Genomic DNA, 22,574 nt, shown 5'->3' on the forward strand with positions numbered 1-22,574 from the left:
GCAAGAGGGTTGAAGATAGCTCTGCAAGCAAACTTAGTTCTCACCTATAATTTTTTCCAGGTGTTTAGAAGTAGCAGCAGAAACATATCCTAAGGCACTCTGCTGCAGTTTCTGGGGTAAAGAACTGATATATAAAAAAAATCTTTAAAACAAAATGCACAGTTTTGAACGTATCTGCTCGTCTGGTTTAATTTGGCATGCGACGATGTATTGAAAAGCACGCTATGCACTACTTTAAGTACCCAGTTATAAAAAGATTGATGTTTTTCAGTGTGCATTATTGCATGCTTCTTGACATCATTTGTAAAGTTCTGCATTGCCTGGCTGCCCTTAGCAGTTGTTTACTCTTGCTAGTAGTAATTCTGTCTGTGATTAAAAATAACAAAAAAAAAACCCTACAGACACATGAGTAGGATTTGCTTGGATGATTTTTATGGCACTTAAAATGCCTCATCTCTCTTGTCTTTGCTTAGTGATCATTTAAGAGATGTCGGTTCAGGTTGAATGGAAACGCACATGAAGGATTCTCAGTGCAGACATTAAGGATATATACCTTGCCCGGAGAAGCTTTTGTGTGCTTTTAAGCTAGCAGTGTCTAACAGTGTAGCTTCACCTGAATTTTATCACCTGCTGACAATAGTTACTGGCTACAGAGGAGAGTCTGTTAGCAAAGCAACTGAGTTTCTCTAATAGGATATGAAAAACTGTTACTCACCTGAGTTTTAAAAAGAGTTGTTTTATTAAACTGGAAAATGATTGCTGGGCTTCCCAGTGGAACCAGATTCCTTTTCTTGATGAGTGACCGTGGAGGTGAACGCTACAGCTTCCTCCTATTTATTTAGCCAGAAGTGTTCCTTTAAGTCACTTTATCAGAAATCTCATTAGCGACCGGAATTTTTACAAGTAAGACTTTGTGCAACAACGTGTGGAGTTTTTATTTTAATTCACTCCCGTTGGAGATGGGCTCGCTTTGGAGATGGTTGTGTAATACTGTTGGTCATATATCGAAGACCTTTACCAGAGGTAGACCTGCCCCTTCTTGGGCCTCCCCCACCCCACCCAAAAATAGCGTCAGCCTCTCCGGCTTGCTTCGCCCCTCGCTTTTGGGGTGACTTGTGGGTTCCCCGTTGCCCAGGCACGGAGGAAGGATGATGAAGAGCAGAGGAAGAGGAAAGCCAACGTGATGAGGGCAAGAAGCTGTCAAGAGTTAAGGGGATGGGAGGGAGAGATAACTCGGCCGTCGATAGCAAGAGGCGAGAAGGGTGGAGGATGCTGGGGGGCCGGAGCGGCTCCCGCTGCCCTCGGCGGGGCGGTGGCACAGCGGGGTTCCCTTCACGGGGGTGCGCGGCAGCCGTGCCGTGCCGTGCCGTGCCGTGCCGTGCCGTGCCGTGCCGTGCCGTGCCGTGCCGTGCCGTGGGAGGAGTGAGCCCCTCTGCAGCTGTCACGGGCCCCTGATGAATCACTATCCCGTCACTTGGCCGCCGTCCCCCGGCGCGGGGAGGAGGGAGAGAGAGACCTGCCGGGGAAACAACAGTCGAGCCTTCAATTTAAAGACAATATGCCTTTCACGGGCACCGCGCCCTCCTCCTCTCCTTTTGCGTTTAAAGGACAGAATTGTCAACCGCGGTGATACCCCTTCTTTAAATTAAGGCCTTGTAGTAAAGCGGAGTAATAGAGGCTTCTGTTTGTTTCCCTGGTTTACAGGTGCAGAAGTCCCAAACCAGTTCAGATGTTGCTGTTTCCTCCAGCTGCAGGTAAGGATTTGATTGAAAATTGCTAAATTGCTATTTTTCTGCAAGTCTTTTATTTTTTTTTTTTTTTTTTTTTTTTTTTAACTTCAGGTGATAAGTAAATATTTATTCTTGTTTTCCACATTAAGCAGATAAGTAAGTACTGGAGCGTCGCTTTTACGTGCACGCAGCCAGGTCTGTAACCCATGAGCACATGCACTTTTTCAGTAAATAGTTTGAATTTATATTAGATACTGGCTTTTCAGATTTGTTGTGATATCATCCTTCTTTACGTGTAGAGTGGTTTAGGTAATGAAATATAAAATGAAGGATTTGTGTTTAGAACTTGTGATAAAATCTCAGTTAAAATGTGAAAGCTTCATAGCTGAAATGACACTTGGGCTTAAGGATATTTATACCATTACTGTGGGAGGAATTTTTTATATAATTTTAATAGTCTTTAAAAGAGCCTAAGCATTTCTTTTAAACTGAAAAATTATTGGTTCAAATGTGTTCAAGGCACAGTAAGCTATGACATTTCTACTGGGAGCAATTACTTAGACTGAATACATGAAATAACATTATCAAAAGTTTTAGGTATAAAGAAACTGAAGGATAGGGCATTTCAATCATAATCTTCCCCAGCATCAGCCAAGGGATAAGTCATGGTAGTGATAGCTGTTGGCCTTTTTATATAAGGCTATTAAAAACACAAATCGGAAATATTCAGTTGCCTGCGTGCTTTATAAACATTTAATTTTTGCTTTGCATCGGAATTGCTCTCTTATTTTCACTAAGCGACAGCTGCTGAGATACAGCAGAGAGCTAAGGCATACTAATGCCTATATGGATTCGCTGTATGTTGGTCATATCCCTTTTCAATTGGGCACACTATGTAATCCACAAAGCAAACAAGTGAGCAGACATAATAATGTTTTAATGCTGCATTTGTTTCAACGGAAACAGAGGAACAATTAAGTAGTTTGCCAGAGTAAACACATACATCAGGAATATCTCATTCCCTGTCAGTAGATGATAGGGTTCCACAATTGCTTCAAGTGTTTTATTTGGTTTGGAGGCCCATTATGTTGCCACTAAGTGGTAAATCTTGAAAAAGCAGAGTGTTAATTTGTTGTTAAGAGAATATATGTCTTTGTATGTCGGTGAGTCCGTCTTTGTACGTATCTTAAAAATACAAGGTGACATGAGTGTTTAAAGTACAGTACTTTGTGTCTAAGTTTTATTCTCTTAGAAGCTGCAAAAATAATTACGGTAGCTGGTCAGTCATGTGTGGGGCTACTAAATGAGTTTAGCACTAGAAAAGATCAAGTTGGGAGAAGCTGTTCATTTTTTACTGTGTTTTCAGGATGCTGATTAATAGCGAGCTGTATCCCGTATAGGTAATTCCTCTGTAATCCGTGTTGAATATGTCACTGAAACTAGTTGCATCTTGTTTTCAGGTCTATGGAAATGCAGGATCTAGCCAGCCCACATAGCCGACTAAGTGGTAGTAGTGAATCCCCCAGTGGTCCAAAACTTGATAACTCCCATATAAATAATAATTCCATGACACCCAATGGCACAGAAGGTGAGCCACCATTTTTTTACTGTTTCATGGTTTGTTTTTTTCTCCTTGTTGCATCGGTGTTTGTGTAGCCAGTAAGCTATATAGAGAAAACGTTTTACTGTTTTAGGTGTTCCATGTTTATGTAATGCGGTGTGTAGAGCCGACGTTCAATGTTTATCAGTAGTTACTATTATCAAGTTTCAGCAATAGCTTTCATTCCAGGTTTACGTTCTTTTCATGGAGTCTGAATGGACTGAGCAGAGAGTATGTGCACAGCTTAAAAAAAAAAAAAAAATCCAAAAAGTTTAGTGGGGTAGTTTAGTGATGACAAAAAAAGGGAGGTTTAAAATTGTCGTACGACAAAACAATCTTTCAGTCTTTTTCACTATTTCGCTATTTCTTATGTTCTCACTTTTCTCAGGCTCCTAGGGCTATGAAAGTTTTGTCAAGTAGGCTAATAAAATTGAGTGTTGAAATTTCCTCGGGCTAGCTTGCTGCTCTGATGGAGTGGCCAAAATTCAAACAGGTGTAGTAATTCAATGGGGTAAACTGATACCTATTTTTCAAGAAGCAGTCAGGCAGTTGATAAGTTATGTTTGTTCTCAGTAGAATACTAACAGCAGAACAACCTAACAGCTTTGCCGGTAATATAATACATATATAATACATATAATGAAACACAGAAGGGTTTATATAATAAGCAGCAAAAAATACCCTTTCCTGTAACATTTCTATGGCAATAGTAGGGACGATCATACATGACATTTGTCTCGCAATGTGAACAGATATTTTAACATGTCACTAGAAAAGAGAGTCATGCAGCTTCAGTATTACTGTTCAATATAAATGTACAGTTAAACAGCTCTTGTAGCAAAGGTATGCCATTTTTCCTAAGAACTGGGTCATATTAGTGCTGTCAGGCTGTTTAGGATTATGGACATGCATTGCATTCTTCTAGGAAAGGCACATGTCAATCAAACAGATGTCGTTCCCCCCTTGATTCCCCAAACATCTCTGTTATTCATTCTAATTGGAGTCCTCTGTAGTGGGGAGGGTTTATGGGTTATCAGATTAACAGGCATTTGTGCCAGAGTTGTGTATAATTTACTTTTTGCTATTGCTGTGAAAGGATTGCTGCAATAAATTTTTAAGCCATCTGGAAAAAAAAACAAAAAACAAAAAACAAAAACAACAAAAAACCCATCGTTTTTTAAAAAATAAAGTGCTTAATGTGTTAATGTAGTGTAAGCAGAAAAATATTTCACATCCACCAGTGAGTCTTCTTCTTTTTAAATAGCCAAGTATATTATTATATTTTTATACCATGTTATCAGATATATACCAGTTGTGGTACAGGGTAAAATTGCTCGACCCTTTCAAATTAAAATTCCTCTAGTTTATGAAAGCCTTTGCTGTAAACTTCACCGGCTTTTGTAGCTTCCATGTAACTTGAAGGTTCTTTAATAGCACAAAAATAGGGAGTGTTCCTTGAAACACTGAAAGACGCTCACCATCTGGCTCGACTTTTTCTTCTAAGTAGCTGTTGTGTGCAGGCATACGCTGTGAAAAATGGGGTGCTTAGTATTACTTTGTCAGCAAATGAGCTATATATTGTATCTATACATGCACTGACCTCAGATAGCAAATAATTTTGGAAATAATAACCCAACTTCTAGGTAGGTGCCAGAGTTTATTGAAGAAAGTAAATTAAACCATGGTAACTTATTTATCTGACACTCGCATTGTCAAGTTCAGGCTTATTAATTTGGGGTGAATTCTACCCAGAAAGCTCTAACCTGCAATATGTGTTTACGTTCTGAGACGAAGCCAAACGGTTTTCTTTTGTTTGCCATTTTCCCTCAGGTGACATGACCCTCCTCAGCACTGCAGACTGGTTGCTAAGCCCTAGCACACAGACCCCCGCAGGTTTGGGTGGCTGCGGTGGGCGCAGCAGGCATGGGCGCTCCGCATGCGTTTTCAGATGTTGTCCAGAAAGCCTCCCGAGAAATAGCTTGTGCCTGGCGATTCTGGTCTAGACTTTCTAAATTGAAAATTCCTGTCTCTGATTGCTCTTAAGTGAGAAAGAAGGAGAGGTTTTTGAAAGAAACGTAATCAAACCACTTATTTCTGAATTAGATGTGTGCCAAGAGACAAAATTTCTGAGCGAAGCAGATGCCTAAGAATCTGAAGGTGGAAATTTTGCTGTTAATCTGTTTTATCTTGAGGAAATGTTTGGTTTGGGCTCCTTGAGCTGCTAAACAGGCTTAAGAAAAAATTGAGTGAATGAAACAAGGGTTTCTTCTTTTTTTTTTTTTTAATGAAGGGTGAAGTAAAATTATTTTTTCAGAGATTCTTGAAGCAGAATCCTGCTGAGACACAAGTGGCAGATAGTAAGGATGCTGTTGTAAGGGCTTGCCAAACACCTTTCTTAAAACGCTGCAGTGTGGTTTGCTTGCTTGTTGCACGTGGAGTGGAGATGTGGGTTGCTGAACCTTCACATGTTAAATATAATATGTGAAACCAATGTCTAATCTGCTACGCACTTATACTCACTAACATGCAAGATCCCTCCTTTCCTGGCGTAAGGGACCTTCATGTGAACGAGAAACAGGGCCTCCAGGTATTTGCATGTCATAAATATCTTGTAAAGATATGTTAAATTTGATTTGACTATGGGTGTGATTTAGGCAAGCTTCCATACCCTGAAGTGCAGGATATGTTCACTAGATGAGGAGGAGGAAAAGAAGAAAAAAAAAAAAAAAAAACAATCAAAAAAAAAACAACAAACCTGTCCCAAAGTGAAATGGCCCTGTTTCAAACAAATATGTTCATTAATTCCTCTAAGGCACATTTTCAGACTTGTCTCTTATTGATGTTGTTCTACAAGAGGATGTGGTTGGAAGATAGCTCGCTGTTATTAGCTAATATTTTTAGCTTCACACTTAGTGGTAAGTTTTCAAAGCACTGAAAAGGGATTTAGTTGTGTGATTGAGTCTGAGTTTAATCTCTGCGTGCAGCTTTGATATAATAACTCTTTGTGTGCTTAATTTTACTTTGGTAGAGCAAAATCACCGTAGTGAAGAAATGACCAGGTAGTGCTGGCCAAGGACTGCAGCTGAAGAAATTCAGGGGGCTTTGGGTGACTTTTTTTTATTTCATTCTATCTAAACATTTTTAAACAAGTCAGATTTACTACCTCTTGTCTCAGATAGCAATTCCTCTACAGAATTCTCTTAGACCATAGTGATTTCTGTAGAAAAAACATTATCCTTTTAAGTTTGTATCAGATCATGAAACAGTCTTCATAGCTCTGGAAGTATGTGTGGTGAGGAGAAAAGTAGCATTCCCTTAACATCTTGATTTAAAAAAAAAAAAAAAAAATCAGACCTAAAAATAAGTAATTACTTTGCTGGTGTTTGGGTATTTTCTTCCTCTTCTCTGGGCCAGGAAGCATGGTCTTCAAACCAGTGATGGGGAAGTAACAAGGAAATTATAGACCCTGACCAGACAGAAATTTCCCAGGATCAAATGCAGAGGAGTAACGCTAAAATGTCTGGCTAAAGACACTCAGAAAAATCAGTCCTGGCATGCCAAGATGGTGTTGATGATGTAAATACTGCAGTATTTGAGTTTTCCATGATCTCTTTAAGTATTTTTCCACAAAATGCCCTCTGTCATAGGGAGCAGCGGGCACTGGACACCAGTAAAAATTTGGCCCTATATGACTTACCTAAGAAAATCTGTTGAAAAAAAAAAAAAACAACAACTGAATAACTGAAGTAGGGTTCAAAATGTTCATAGTTGTGCCTTATCTCTAATCTTCCTTTGTCAGCAAATTGCTGTGGTGGTTTTATACTGAAGGAGTTAAAGAAACAATAACAACAGAAGCTAATAAAATTGCCATTCATTAAGTTTTATCAGACAGCTAGCGGCTATTTCAACAGCAGTGACCGCTTTGGTAGATATACTTCAGAGGGGAAAGGCTGCGAGTAATCAATAAATTTGAAAGGAGTAGCAAAGCTGTTTTCTGTAGCGGACAACTGCATCCAGTTTCTGCCTACAGTGATCTTTACTTTTATCTAAAGAATGTAAATCAGTTCTGACAGATGGCATAGAGTGAGAAACAGATGCCCGTGGCCCATGATGATGATGTTTTATGCAACTGAAATGGAAAAGAATAGATGAAGATCAGGAGAAGGAGCCATGGTTCTCCAGGCAGCTACAGTTCATTCACGTTAGGAGTATGGAGCTGCTTCTGCCCTCATTTTTGAGTGTTCAGAAGGAAGAAGAGAAGGCATTTTCATATCAAGTGGGAAGGGAAAATGGATAACAACTTGAAGATCAGATTTTCAAAGATACATAGGAAGGGAGGCTTCAAAGGGAGTTGGACATCAAAATTCCTTTGGAAAAAAAAAATGGTTCTCACTCTTTAAGTACCTGCTGCAACATGAGAATGAGATCCTACACAAAGGCAGTCAAAGCTCCCCACTACATGACTATCTGATGGGTGGCCATTAGAAAGGTTGTTTTAAGCCTGGTGAACGTAAATCCATCTTCAAGGTTTTAAAAGGCAGTGCTGTGTAGTATGTTTGCTGTCATGTCGCAATATTATAGAATGGAGAAAAAGTTGTTTTCAGTATTTTCTGAAGTAATGGTGGAATAAGATGTTGAAATCCATAGAGAGGCTGTGAGCTGGTCATTGTTATGGCACATTATGTAGAATTATGTAAGTAAATTATAAGTTGAGTATTCATTGTAATTCTAACAATACTTTGTAGCACTCAAAATAGTCTTTCATTATTGCAGTCAAACCTGAACATTGGCAGTGAATTATTTTTATTTTTGTATAAGTTATTAATAATTTTTAAGTTATTAATATTTTTTTTGTGCTTTGGGGTGCAAAGTTGTGAAGGGTAATGGCAATCTGACAAAGTGATCCTCCTCTGGAAAATGCTTGGGTTCTGGTACCTTTTAATTTCTCGTTTCTAGAGTTTCTGCCAATTATGTATGCTGAAATTTCTAGACTTGTATTTGTGATGAAGGCCTTGATGGTATGAAACTTGTAATTGATAGAGGGATGCCTTCATATTTAGACATCCTGAAATAACAGCACAATAAAGGTAAATCTAATATTTTCATTTCAGTAGGGTGTTAGTATCGAGAACTATTGATGTTACCTTCTTTACTCAGCCTCAGAAGAGCACAAGAGGACAGTTGTGTGGCCAGAGGCAGACGGCAGTGGTCCCAGACCCCAGACTGGCAACAGCAAGCTGGGGGTTTGGAGGGGCTAGTAATAATCTTCAACCTGCTGCCACTTCTGGGGGATAAAAATCAGATACACATCACTGCCCACTTATGTGAAGGCCAGGGGCTGACTTGGACTATCTTTTCTTCCCTGCTCTTTACCTTTTTCTTCTTGCTGTATTACATTGGCTTCCTTCCAGACTCTTTGTCTTACCTGTGCTTTTATTCTCCTGCTTCCCCAAGAGTCCTTCTGTCTGTTCTGAGCACATGTAGCATAATGCTCTATTATTCCTCTTTCATAGGTGTTTGGCCAGTGAAGTAACTTGTCCACTACTCTGTCGGCTCAGTCTAGCAACTCCTGCTGTAAGGTCCTGAGGAGGAGACTGGCTAATAAATATTTATGTATTTATGATCTTTTCTGTATGTATGTGCATCTGTTTGTGAAAGCTTCACCATTTGGTTTTCCTCCCATAACATTTTCCTGAAAGAAAGGACCTCATTTAAGCAAAAAGTCAATAACAATACTGGTTCCCACAGACATTTGAGGGAAAGAAAATACTCCAAAGGACAAGTGACTTTAAGAAAAAAAAAAAAAAAAAAGGGAACATCTTAAAAGCACAATTATTCTAATATCACTTATATTTGCAAGCTCCTCATAAAAGTGTTTGCAGTACATGCCATTCCAGACTGTGGATAGAGTGTGGTGGCGTGAGAGCACCCTACGAGCGTGTCTGCAGGTCCCAGAGCCCCGCTGGCACAGTGGCTTTGCACAGGCTGCGGGATGTCAAGAACCTGTGAGGATATTCACTACTTCACTGAAAACTGTAACTGCAACACATCGTGCTAGGTGCGTCATCTCTCCCTTGGGACCAGCCCGTTATGCACAATCTGCACGTGTGCAATAGTGTGATTGCACAGCATAAGATAGAAATATCATATGCCTGACCAGTAATACAGATGAGAAGGAAATATAGCCCCTGCTGTTGGTGTGCACCAGCAGAAGCTCCAGGGAACAGTAGAACATCTTAGTCTAAGATCACACCATAGTAGACAATAGGGTGATATTTGAAGAGCTTCCACAACTTCAGAGACTTGTGACTTGATGATTTAGCACTTGCATTTGCATTTTGTAACCTTCTGAGGGGTTTTGGTTATCACAGGTAGATAAAAAAGCATGAAACTTGGTTACCTTTCAAGGTTAGCTGTGTCATCTGACCCCTGGTCAATGAGGGAAGTTCTTGTGCCACCTGGTTTGATGAGACAAGCTGGGGAGTTTGCTGCTGCTACTGGTTGGAGGGGAATGAGATCTGGCACTATCCCTCTTTGTCCAGGTGAACTTGGCTTTAAGTCTGACAATCATCAAGTTCAGACTCTGGCCGAAAGAAGAGGATATTATTTCCTGCTTATGAAAGGTTCCACCCTCTTGGTCATTCTGCTTCTGTCTTCATGTCTCAGTCTTGCGTCTTGTACACCTAAATGGCAGAGTGGGCTCGACTTCTCCATGACGCTCTCTGCTTGCTTGAAGCCCTCCGTGTTCCCAGACGGTAGCTGAAGACAACCTTCTTTGCCATTAATGGCTGGGGCTGTGACATTGCATAGTCATTCTGTCTGGCTTTGGTTGAAGAATATGGATATTTTACATGGTCGCTGTGCAAACCGTTACACATATGCAGAGGAGTTGCAATGGTCAGGTTCCCAACTGAGGATTTAAGAAGGCAAAAAAGAAAAGGATATAGGCCATAACACCTCTTAAAGGATCGTTTCTGGATATATGCTGACTCTGTTTGGACAGGAGAGATACAATCATTTGGTATAAATTGGCAAGTGGGTGTGAAGGGATAAGAACATTAGTTTGATTTGGATATTCTCGTCTTCTCCCTGCAGTGAATGAGACTATTTTCACCCATGACTGTACTTGTCAGACAAATATCCGGGTTAAATCCTGATTAGCAGATACAAATACTAACAAAACTTGTCTCCACCCAGGTAGTTTTGAATGTTCTTTCTGATTTTGCATTGTAGTGCTGATGCCATTTCTTTGTAAATTTAAGGTTTTTATTGCTAGATGAGCAGGTACAATGGTGTTAAACCTCTTTTGGTTGCAATGCATAATGTAAGAGGAAGATGAGGGTGGTGGGGAAACCATGCATGCAGTGAAAGCGAGGTGTTAGCCGCAGCCCAAATGCTGCAGGAATTTTGAAGCCTCCTCACATCAGAGGAGGGGAGAGCAGGAAACAGTCTGGGCTTGAAGTAGAATGTGCTGCTTTGAGCAGGGACTTTCTTTGAAAACTAAACATAAATCTAGGCTGGAAATTACCTTGTGCTAATTACCTTCTGGTAATTTCCAGACAACGAGATCTAGGAAGAGTCCTCTGCTTTGAGAAGCAGAAGCAAGAAGTATAACAGGCTTCATGGTCAGGAGCTGATGATTTGATAGTCTGTGATAAAAAGATAGAATAATATCCCGGATAGGAATTACTATAATTGAGTAATCTGTTTGTAAGTAACCTGCAACCTTTAGTAACCTGTTTGTAATCGCAAGATTCTTCAGTACAAACGGGCGAGTTTGAATAAAATAATGGAAAATACCATCAGCTTAGAGATTCAAGGTACAATTTTTGTCCCATTGTTAGTGGCAATTATCTCTGAGCTTTCAGGTGAGCTTTGGGCTTCTAGTGGGTAGAGAAAGGGCATGTTATCAAGCAAATCAATGTATGAATAGTAATGGATTCATCAGATACTTAAGATATCTACCTGGTGTTTAGCTGCTAACATTATTTGAAGATGTCAGCTTGAGACAAACCAAAATAGGGCTAGATATTGTATTTATGTGTATGTCTATAAACAAACTAACAGCCTCATTTACTTTGTTGAGATTGTTTGTGACCCATGAACCCTGAGAGCTGTCAACCAGGAATGATTTCATTTTGCCCACTTATTCATATAATACAAAGAGTATAAAATTATAATACTAATTCAGTCTTAAAACTGCAAAATCAAAACTGATTTAATCAGTCAGACATGTTTACAATATTTCAATTCTGGTTTAATGTATATGACATAGCTGTTAACAAAGACTCAGTGGAGTTAACTTTGTTTACAAAATTCAGTGGAGCAAGCCTTATATGTATTTAGATAATGAAAGTAATTTTAAGAAGATATTTAAAAAACTTACTTTTTTCATGCTTGAAGGTGCAATCTTTATGATGTATTCATATGACTTTTGTGCCCGGAATGGCCAAATATTAGGTATCTAAATCCATATTTAAAACAGCCAGCATCTCATTCCTCATAGCACTCTTTACTGCTGTGTACACCAGTGACTGCATAGCAAGCTGTGAACCCCGAAAGTTGTTACTTGGCCAAGGAACCACATGGAACTGTGAGTTCTGGTCTGAAGTTCTCTCTCTGTGGAGTTCAGAAACTGCCATGTTTAATCACCTTTTGTAACATGGCTGACAGAGCAGGGCACATGGCAGTTGCAATCTCTGACTGTCTTAAGAAGAAATACCTTGACAATTGATATATCAGATCAGCAGTTACGCTATCTCAGAATTTTTGTGCTTTTTATCTCAGAGCTAGCATGTGTGTTATTATCTGCTGCCCCTATTTTTTCTATTATTCTGTTATGTTGTTTTCTTACACAGTTTCTTTTTAGAATCTCATAAATGACTAGAAGAGGAAAATAAGGAGGAAAAATGTCACTCTGCTGACGTAGCTTCTTAAGCTCCTTGGTATATAAACCAAATCTGTATCATTAATTCTAAATAAGTGTTGAATTTTTGTAGCATGTGAGGAATGTGTTAGATTTCTTCTTGAACTTACTGATAATCTGTTTTATTACATGAGTGATTTTGCCAGCATTAAAACTTAGTTGCATATTGCTAAATCAGAGTCTGCCTCTGTAATGCAAGTCTTATAATTCTGTACCTCTGTAAAGGTCTGTTTTGATAAGGGAGCAGCAGAAGTGTGAACTCTCCTGTTTCACTTTTTGCAGTCTCTGCCCAACTGATCATGCTGTTGGCAGTTTCTGGCAAGCTTGCAACGTGTTCTGTGTAGATGTGGCAATATTCCCACTCATTGCCCAGTGTCATCCTGTGAAAACTTAGGACATGTTGCAGAAATGTTAATTGTCATGGAAAATGTGGAGAGCTGAAATCCAGAGCATGCTTAAGAACCACACAGCAGGGCCAGATTCATGCCCGTCCAAACCCTTGCTTCCTTGGGCAGCTCCATAAGTCTCTCATGATAGACATGGATTACTGATGCGCTGCTGTGATAGACTGGCAGACTCGTAACCTTAGGAAATCCCTTCACATCTATCTTGCCCATGATTCTGAGGCAAAATATGCTCCATTGCAGGTCAGTTTTTGCCTTGGGCAAAAGAGAGACCTTCCTTTGCAGTGAGAATACATGGGGTGAATATTTCCAACAGGTAAAACCATGGCTGTTCTTCTCAGTATGTTCCTAAGCATAGCAAGCTTTCAACCTCTTGAAATATATTAGGCTCAGAGAGAAGGAAATATGCCATCATTTTCTAGTATTTTGATTAAAATGCTTGGGGAATGGAGGGATTTTCAGTTTCTATCCATCTTCATTAAATTCCCAACTAGCTGCGGTGCAAAGGTCCTTTAAGGTCATGGTTGTTCTAAAGATGGCATGATAGGGCTTATTTATTATCACTCTACTAGTGGATATCCAGATCAGAAAATGAACAGCCTTTCTTATCCTGCGTTTCTTATATTTAGGAAATACAACAGCTGAGAGAGGAGACATAAGGAACAGTTGTTATGAAAAATTTGTGAGCACCTCAGTCAGCAACTAGAATTTGTTTCCACAAAGAAGGCACTGCTTTGTATTTCATGTATGTTATCCTGCATCTTATCCTGTATCTTCAAAAGAAGTATGTCTAGTAAACAGCATAGATTGCTGCACTGAAATATTTCTCATGAGTCATAGAGACAGCTTCCATTTTGATGAGGTTTTTCCCAAAATGGTATCTGGAACAAGGATCCGAGATCCAGAGAGGTGCAAAGGTACATGAAGTAGGCTTTTAAACCAATGGCGAGAAGCATTTACATCCACTTAGAAATAAATTATCCTAAAAAGCTTTATCTAGAACAAATGATGCTATAGGTCTCTATAGTGTGTGAGGTGGCTCAGCGTGGTCCTTGGACTGCTAGTTTACAGTGATCCAAACAATGATACTTTATTTTATAAGGAATACAAAATTGTTTCTTCAGTAGAGAAGAGGGGAAGAGTTTGGAGAAAGCATATACTGATATCTTCCACCCTTTATCCTAAGTTAGGTTGATCTGTCTCATCTTCCTCTCTTTTCCTCCCCCACAGCTGTCAGCTATAGAGAAAATAATCTTTCATTCTAATTTCCAAAGTATAATTGCTTTATGGAAATGAGGTTCAGAAGACCTGCAAATTTTTGAGAAAGTCAGAGTATAATCTATGGGTGAAGTATTACTCTGTAAAATGTAGCTGTGATAAACTTCTAATAAAAGCAGAAGATAATCTAGATGCTATAATTCTTGGTATCTAGATTAACAAACTGTAGAACTTGCTGTAAAAATCTGGTAGTTTCTGGAAAATTACTTGGGACAGACACTTTACAACAAAGATTTTGTTTCATCTGTGTGTTAGATTTTCAGCATTTAGTTTTGAAATGGATGTTGGGTATGTTATATGCTGTGTTTTTAAGAAATAAATTTGTATTAGAGTTGTAGTTCATATCATGAGTGCACTCTTGAGGTGATCCTCTTGGCACCCTTTCTTATCACATGTTAATTCACATTGTGGAGTCTCTTGGACTTCACTTTTTTCAAAAAAGGTGCTGTGCAGAAGTGCAGCTAATGTTCTCCAGTTGCTGATGCGTGCTTACTCCTTGGGACAAGACTAAACTTAGCATGAATAACCCCTGAAAAAATACCTAAAGTGTGGATATTGGACCCTCCGCACCAACCATTTCACTCCATTAAAATTTTCTTACTGGGCTGTGCTGCTTGCTAATGCAGCCGTAGCAGAGTTTTGTATGGAGCTAGTACTGATCTCCAGAGTTAACATGTGCAGACAAGATAACCTGCGTGGGAATCAAAAGAAAATAGTGGGTGATTAGTAAAATCTTGAGAGATTGCATATAAATCCTGTGGATGAGGTCGGGTGAAGGAAATAGTTAGGCATGCGGAAATAAGGATTCAGATTGGCAAGGCAAGGAAAGGCCCTTTGTCAAAAGGGGAAAGTGCCTCTCCCTCCCCCTTTCCAAACCTGGCACCAAAAGGGTGTCAGCCCGCGATGGTTGCAATTCCTGAACACATATGTATAGACAAACATACACGCAAGGTGCTGCTACAGCTTTCCGTGTCAAATAGGGTGCAGTTCACCTTGGTCTTCTGGGATTCACTCTGCGGTGTCACTGAGCTGCCCCGCTGCTCAGGGGTGCACCAGCGCTGGCGCTTGGGGAGGGGTGGCAGGAGCGAGAGCGGTGGGATATTGATCGTAAGATCAGCTCCCTTGTCTTCTGAAACGTCATCCTCAGTTGCTTTTGGCGTGCTGCTACTCCAAAGGGTAGGGATGCAAAAATGGATTTGAGAAGTTGCTGTGCTGATCTGATAACTCCCTGGGAGTAGGTGTCGTGCCTGTTAACATCCCTTGCCGGGTCATCCCCATCCGTGCTCCATGGATTGGAATAGTGCTGCTACTGAGATTGCGCTGGAGTAGCAGAAAGGGAAATTTGTTTATTTACCTGAGGCTTTATTAAAAGTCATTAATTAATAATTAATTATGAAGCAGCATAAGCCAAGAGACAATATCTCCTACTCTCATTCTTTTTTACTCTCTGACGGCCGTGTTGGGTTGTGGTTGCAGAGTGAATAAAAAGTAAAAGCATTCTTTGAAGTATCTGGTGAGGACTGTGTCCCCTTTGTTTATTCAGGGTTGCCAAGTATAAAGTTGGTTTTCATTTTGAGAGGAGAAATCCACCATGAGGAAAGTGGTTTACTTTGTCACAAATTCTCATTTTTCCTCTGAAGAGTTATTTGGATGGAAAAAAAATTTGAACAGCCCTCAGAGAAACCCATTTAGAAATTATTTCCTTTTTTGTCTTATTCAAATTGCAGTCTTTCAAGCCTGTAAATGTCTGTATGACCTGATCTAAATGTGGACCCTTATTGTTGGGTCTGCAGGATTAAGAGGAATCAGGACAGGTGCAGAGAGTTGCATGGGGACTTTGGTTTGTTGCAGTGGCTCTTATTCCTTGGGGACAGAAATAACCCTCTTGATCATTTTATATGTATGTGTAAATCATAGCTGCCAGTACTTTGCATTGTTTGTATACACAAATACATAAAATGCAAAATATCAATAGCCATGATTTAAAACATTTTCAGCAGACCTTTGTTTTATTGAATTTGTGGCTGTAGTGAGTGTGCGTGCATGCGTGTGCAAGAATATTAGGTGCATATAGAATATATTTTATTTATATTTCTATAGTTAAAACAGAACCAATGAGCAGCAGTGAGATTGCTACTACTACTACCACAGACGGGTCTTTAGACAATTTCTCAGGATCAGGTAAGGAATAAACAAAGGTTTTAAGCTCAGCATTTTTTCGTTTACTATTTTCTTATCCCATGTGGTCTAAACCTGTGCACAGCTGTTAAAAAGCCTTGTGCACTTTGCAGCTTATGCCTATCTTTGTTCATCTTACTCAGACAGTGTAAGTCAATAGGAGTTTTCCCTGAGTAAGGAGCGTTACAGCATCAGGCTTATTAATGTCCACTGATGTCTTCGGTGGGAGTCTCACTAGGGAGTATTCTGGCCCAGAGTAATTACTCTTTTGTTTTCTGTGAGTAAACATACCTGCCTCTGTGATTAGTGTTGTACTTGAGGGGTAGGTCTTCCTCGTTTATTGTAATTTATTATTATCAAGGTATTCATTCTTTTGTCAGGCTTTTTTTCTTCCTGGAAACCAAAGACATTTTAGCTTCTAACACACAGGAGACAAACACTGAGAAAATCCTAAAATGTTTGCAGTTTTGCATACCTGTGGATTAACTGTGGTATTTCTAGCACATCATTTTTATAGTGCAAATCAAATAAAAAAGGATCTAATACTGTGTTGTGGGATTATATTTCCAGATGAACAAAATTTGACATCTCACAGCCAGTCAGGCTTCAAGTAGCCGAGCCTTTTCGGGTCTTGTCACAGCCTCCGTTTTCTGCACATGCTGTTGAGTATGAAAGTCTCAAACTTGAAAGCCAAAAAAAGGTTTCTAGGGTATTTTAAATCTCTGAAAGAAGAAGGGGTAGTGTGTTTAATAGTAGCTACGTATGTCTGTGGTGATCTGACTAAAGGTCGGACCGTAACATTTGACATACCTGCAGCCTCACAGGCCACTGAGGAGAAAAGCTATCAGGTGTGGAAGGCACGGAAAGAGATTCCCTGCTTCCCTACACGCTTCGCGAATGCTCCCGGAGTGTAAAAATGATGGATTTTCCCTGTAGTTGGCCAGGAAAGGGGTAGCTGGCGAAGGGTAATTATCCGTGCCTTGTTTATTTCCAAGTACTTAGCGATAGGGCCTGTTGTTTCTCCGGCTGTCTGATTTTACAGTAGTCTCATAACCTGCCGCTGACCCCTTCCTGGCAAAGGCTTCAAAACCCACCTTGGGACCTAGGGGAGAAATGGCACCCAAGCGGTAACCAGAGAGGGAAGGGTTCCCGAAAGTAACACCCAGAGCAGAGCATGCCAGCACATCCGCCACGCTCTCGGCAGCACCCAAAAATACCGAAAGAAATTGGGATGGGTTGGCGTAAAGCTCCGTGTCAGCAGCGGCTGGGCTGCGGGGGCAGAAGCTCACTATTTAGCCTCCTGGGCTTAAGTGTTTCACTAAGAACAGTTGCACATCGGACATCTTTATGCGGTACTGACTGTTTTGAAGGTCTGAAAGCATTTTAGAAAGCAGATAAGATGGAGAAAAGAGAAGGAAGTATAATATGGTAATACATCGTCTCTATTATGGAATTATTTTTTTAAAAAAGAGGCACGTGCTCTGAAGCTGGCCATATGTTTTCAATCGAGGCGTGCATAAAGCTCCTTCATAAAATGTAGGTCTTAAAAATTCTAAAAGTTAATAAAATGTTGCACTTGAGATATCAGTAATCCTTTGAAAATATGAAGGGAAATGTTTCCATTAGGAAATAGGTTGTTTGCATTGAAAATGTTGTCTGTGTGCGAGCAAAGAATACACTATTGCTCAGGAGTTGTACAAAGGAGCAATTTAGTATTTGATATGCGTAATCTAGATTTTAATGTCAAGCATTCTTGTATAGTTCCTGATAAAATATTATTTTCTATCTAAGGTATCAATGATATTTGAATTTAATTAAAATCTTGTTAATACTCTGAAATTCTATTAGGAAAAATAATATTTATCTTTGGTGTGTGTATTTACACTTCTGTGTGCTTTCTTTTCTCCTTGGTGCAGCAATTGGAAGCAGTGGTTTCAGCCCAAGACAAACACACCAGTTCTCCCCACCACAGATTTACCCTTCCAAGTATGATATCTTTTAAAAATAATAATAGTAGTAGTAATAATAATAACTGAAATAGGCAGATTTTAACCTCATTTAAAATAATAATTGGGTCCATCTGTTAAGTCATAATTTAAACCACAGCATCTTCTAGGGAAAAAAAATATTTTTTTTAAAAAATGCTAAGAATGTGTTTGAAAAATATTTGGAAAGTTCTTATTTTACTTATTCTTTTATTATTGATTTCTTATTGTTGTTTTGTCTTTTGTCTTACAGTTTCTGTTGTCTAGCACAGCCTATGACTATGTGTTAATGAAGTAGCAGGATTATAATAAGGCTAAAAATAAGTACACGCATGTCTGTCTAATGCAGTGTCTGTCCTATTTTCTGTCATTTGTAATCAATAGCAGACCATACCCACATATTCTTCCTACACCCTCTTCACAAACGATGGCTGCGTATGGGCAGACACAGTTTACAACAGGGATGCAACAAGCTACAGCTTATGCCACTTACCCCCAGCCCGGCCAACCCTATGGAATCCCTTCATATGGTAAGAAATCACGTCCGTGTTACTTTGTTCCTGAGGTAAATATTTTGTAGATCAAAATTACGTGACCCTTGCGTTAGTACTTAGTGGGACAGTTCTGCTCCCAAGCATTGCTTGTGGGAGACTGGTAATTTCCCCATTGGAGTGAGCGATGCTTAATTAATATATTAAAGAGCTAAGAAGCTACTCAAGAGGATGACTCTATTCTGGGATCGAGGAGAGAGAATCATTAAGTTTTTATTGGTGATATAAAAAAACAAGCACTGAAATAGGAAAAGAGATCTAGGGACTTCCATTACACAGGCACAGCCTCTGGTGACTTGCCGAGGAGCTCTGCTCTCCAGCAACGCAGGAGGGTACGTCAGCACATAAAGGCCTGAATTTCTGCTGATCCAGATCGCTGGAACCCGAGTGAATCAGTGAAGCTGTGCTGATTTTCAGCAGGTGAAAAACTGATTCAAAAAGACCCCCACCAAAAAAAAATCTCACTTTCACTGTTTTGAAACTTCCTGGAGGTGAAAATTGAGGCAAATTGCCACTAAAGCTCTGTGTGCCTGATGAAGGAGATAGTACTAAGTAACGCATATTTCCAAAAAAATTTAATTTAAAAACAAGCTGCTGTGGGTGAGACCATTTTGCTGCCAGACTGTCTGCTGGCAGACCACATAGCAGTTCGGCAGCGAGGATGCATTATTAGAAAATAGGTCTTCTATTCCTCTGGGGGAATATATTAAAAATATACAATCCACATGCTTCTAGCAGTATATTTTGTAAAGATACGTTCAGGTAATGTAATTTTTATACCAAAGGGACAGGACAGAACTCACAGTACAAGCTGTACCAGTTAAAATCATTAAAACTTTCAAGTGCAAAACTGGTGAATCTTTCATCTTGAAATCTGCAAGTTGAAATCCTCTAGGTCTCAAGTACATCCTACAGCAGATTATTGTGAAGAGTAGGTACAAGAAATAATTATTTTTTCTTACTTTAAAAAATGCATTTCATTAATATATCATCATCAATAATAATGATTCAAGAAAGGATTCTTCCTGTGGCTCCAACCTTGATTACTTACCTCCAAAAATATGGTTATAAACATGAATTGGATGTTTCAGTTTCAGTTCCGTTCCACATATTTAAACTTACACAGACAAAATACTTTAAAGGATATTTAAACTACTTTTTCAAGACAAGAGAGATGGGGATTCTTCTCCCCCCCGACACACGCAAGCTCATGTTGCTGATGAGAGCTTGTCTGCTATTTCCAGTTGGATCAGGTGGTGTGATAACAGACGACCCCCTTTCCCCACCACGCTTTTCTTGACCCATTTCTCCTGCGGACACCTCGTGTTCATACTTGGCTGGCTGCGGTGGCTTGGGCAGCCCAAACAGTGACTTTTTTGTTTTTGCTTGGTTCCTCTGGATGAAATCCTGACCTCACTGAAGTCAACTATAAAAGTCCCACTGACTTCAGCAAGGCCTTGATTTCACTGCTTGAGTTTAGCTGTCTCGCTGTCGTCGGAGCTATAATTGAGAGTTGCTTTACTTGGCAACTGCTCGCTGGGGGTTAACATGCCTGCCTGCTCTTTTGTTTTGTTTTGGTTTTTTGCCCAGTCCATCCCCCGTGCCTAGGATTTTGGATAATTTTGCCTAATGTTTTACATTGCAGAGCTGATTTTGACCACTGAAACCCCCAGCTCCTGAGCCAAGTGGATTTTCACGCATTTTGTTCTTTTCAGACAGTGCCTCATGGCTGGGGCTAAGGTGCTCCTCGCTGATGTACTTTATACGAGTAATATTTTAAAACAAGTAACTATTAAAAAGTTTTGGGACCTAACACCATATATATTTTTGCATATTTAAGGCATTTCGTATGATCCATGCTCCCAAAAATAAATTGCATGGGGAACACTGGGATGTTAATTTGCAACAGGCAAGAACAGAAGCCTTGTTTAGAGCCAAAATTCTCCCCTTGGGCCTGCAGCTTGGAACCATGTACCATCTGCCTTGCCTTTCTCTCATCCAGGCAGAGACCTTCCAGCAGGTATCAAGAGAGGAGACTTATGACATATGCAACAGGAAAAACTCTGAGGTGGAGTGGCGGGGCTTCTTTCTTTTTGTTTCTTTTTGCTCAGGGGCTTACTGGAAGAAAAAGTGTTTGTGAAATCCCATATCAGCCTCCCTCAAGTTTTCTCTCTAGGGCAGAGTCTGGGAAGGTGCTGTCTCGAATGCACCTCTAGCCTCTTCATTTTTCCACTCCCCCACCTCTACCGTGGTGCAGCCGTGCAGGCAGGAAGGGGGGTGGAGGGGAATGCCACTGACAGCTGACTCCCAGGGGCTCCTGGCTCTGGTTCATCTGCAAAGCCCCTGAGGAGGCTGGAGAATTTCCTGAAGCTCCCTCCTCCTGCCTGCTCTGGTACCAGCATCTAGCAACCGCTTCGCTTACCAACTTATTTTCTTGCCAGATCCTGGCAGTCCCCTAATGTTTCCTCACTGTCCCTTCCCGCTTCTTTGCATACATTAGACTTGGGAGAAGGAGAAGGGAGCATCAGGGTTTGATGAGCAAAGGCCTTCTGGATGAGAGCAGGTGGGAAGAATAAGTTCCGGGAGACTAAAGGCTTTTCGTAGCATGGAGGTTTGCAAAAGGACACGTCAGTGCCAAGTTGTCTTCACTCAAGTGGCATCCTCCTGCTGCTTTTGATCATCTCCTCCCACTTCGTCTGAGATGGAGAGCTGAATCAGGCCATTGAAGCTGGACTACAAATGTGTTGCTTGATTTAGTTAAGCTTTCTTTGAGCAATATTTAATCAGCATTTCAGAAGTCCTTAAGCAGACAACAAGTAGAGAATTTTGGTACCAAAACATCCATAGCAGGAGTTTCCCCTTGGAAACGGGGTGTCTGATTTGTCATTAGGATTGTTAAATTGTAATATGAAACGGAAGAAGCAAGTAAGCATCAGGGGAAAACAAGCAAACAGGGTTAGTCTGGCAGTTAGAAGGTCTGGCCGAAGGAGTTAAGGGTAATTAATGGCAGCAGTTGAAAAATAATTATTTGAATGGCAGATGAAAGTATGTTGCCATTTGTATATAGGGAGATATTGAAGTTTTGCAAACACAGTAACTTCTCAGCTCTCTCCTACCTTCAAATGTTGTTGAATATTGTTTAAAAAAAAAAAAAAAAATCCATCCAGGAAATGGACTTAGATTAACAGTCATTTTCAAAGGAATGTTACTAATTCACACTTAGTTAATTCAAATAACGGTGGTTTCTGAACAAAGAGGTATCACTGAATGCCACAATGAAACCTAAGACTATTGTATTACTTTTCCATTGCTTTGGCTATAATTATTTTTAAATGGCAGTTCACGTTGGGACAACCTTATAATTAAAACTAAGAGACAGAGGCTGAGTTGTGTGTGTTTCCTCAGTGTTTGCTCGTTGCCTTACAAAGTGGGGGAAGAATCACTGAAGTTGGGAGGCAGGTTGTTCATTTAATTAGACTTCAGATTGTTTTATTACTAAATTTGGAAATGAGAAAAAAGTAATGTGATGTGTAATGGATTTCCCTGTCAGTGCAGATTAATGACTCTCTGCTGTTTTTCCCAGTTCGGGAGATTGCTTCAGGAATAGTTCCTGTCTATTAGGTGTTTATTTGTTAAAAGACTGCCTCCTATAGTGTTTAATTAGCTCTGAAAATCATCATTACACTTAATGCCAGTTCTCTTTATCCACTTTTAATTTGTTAGAAAGCCATTGCACTCAGAGCCATGTAATTTTCATGTAGGAATATTATACAATGCAGATCTCAGTTATGTCATTAATGGGTGGATGGCAAGAGAGCTTGGCTATGCTATGCTTCATTAAAATCATATAAAGCTGCTAATCTACCTCTGTGAAATGTCATGAATATATGGAAAAGTTAGCCTCTGGCAGGAAAGGAAAAAA

General features: G+C 39.9%; 1 protein-coding gene across 6 annotated transcripts in view; it reads left to right on the plus strand.

Annotated features, from left to right (window-relative positions):
- Positions 1 to 22,574, plus strand: part of EYA1 (EYA transcriptional coactivator and phosphatase 1) — a 166,556-nt gene that overhangs the window by 79,308 nt on the left and 64,674 nt on the right. For 2 of the 6 annotated variants that reach the window (XM_042786225.1, XM_042786227.1), the window contains exons 3-7: positions 1,705 to 1,754; positions 3,191 to 3,318; positions 16,039 to 16,119; positions 18,033 to 18,102; positions 18,486 to 18,631. In XM_042786225.1, coding sequence (XP_042642159.1) covers positions 1,705 to 1,754; positions 3,191 to 3,318; positions 16,039 to 16,119; positions 18,033 to 18,102; positions 18,486 to 18,631 — 475 coding nt within the window. The remainder of the gene's footprint in view (positions 1 to 1,704; positions 1,755 to 3,190; positions 3,319 to 16,038; positions 16,120 to 18,032; positions 18,103 to 18,485; positions 18,632 to 22,574) is intronic. The other 4 variants (XM_042786226.1, XM_042786228.1, XM_042786229.1 and 1 more) reach the window with 3 other exon arrangements.

The sequence above is a fragment of the Tyto alba genome, unplaced genomic scaffold, assembly GCF_018691265.1.
Source record: "Tyto alba isolate M040663 unplaced genomic scaffold, T.alba_DEE_v4.0 Super-Scaffold_9, whole genome shotgun sequence".
NCBI lineage: Eukaryota > Metazoa > Chordata > Aves > Strigiformes > Tytonidae > Tyto > Tyto alba.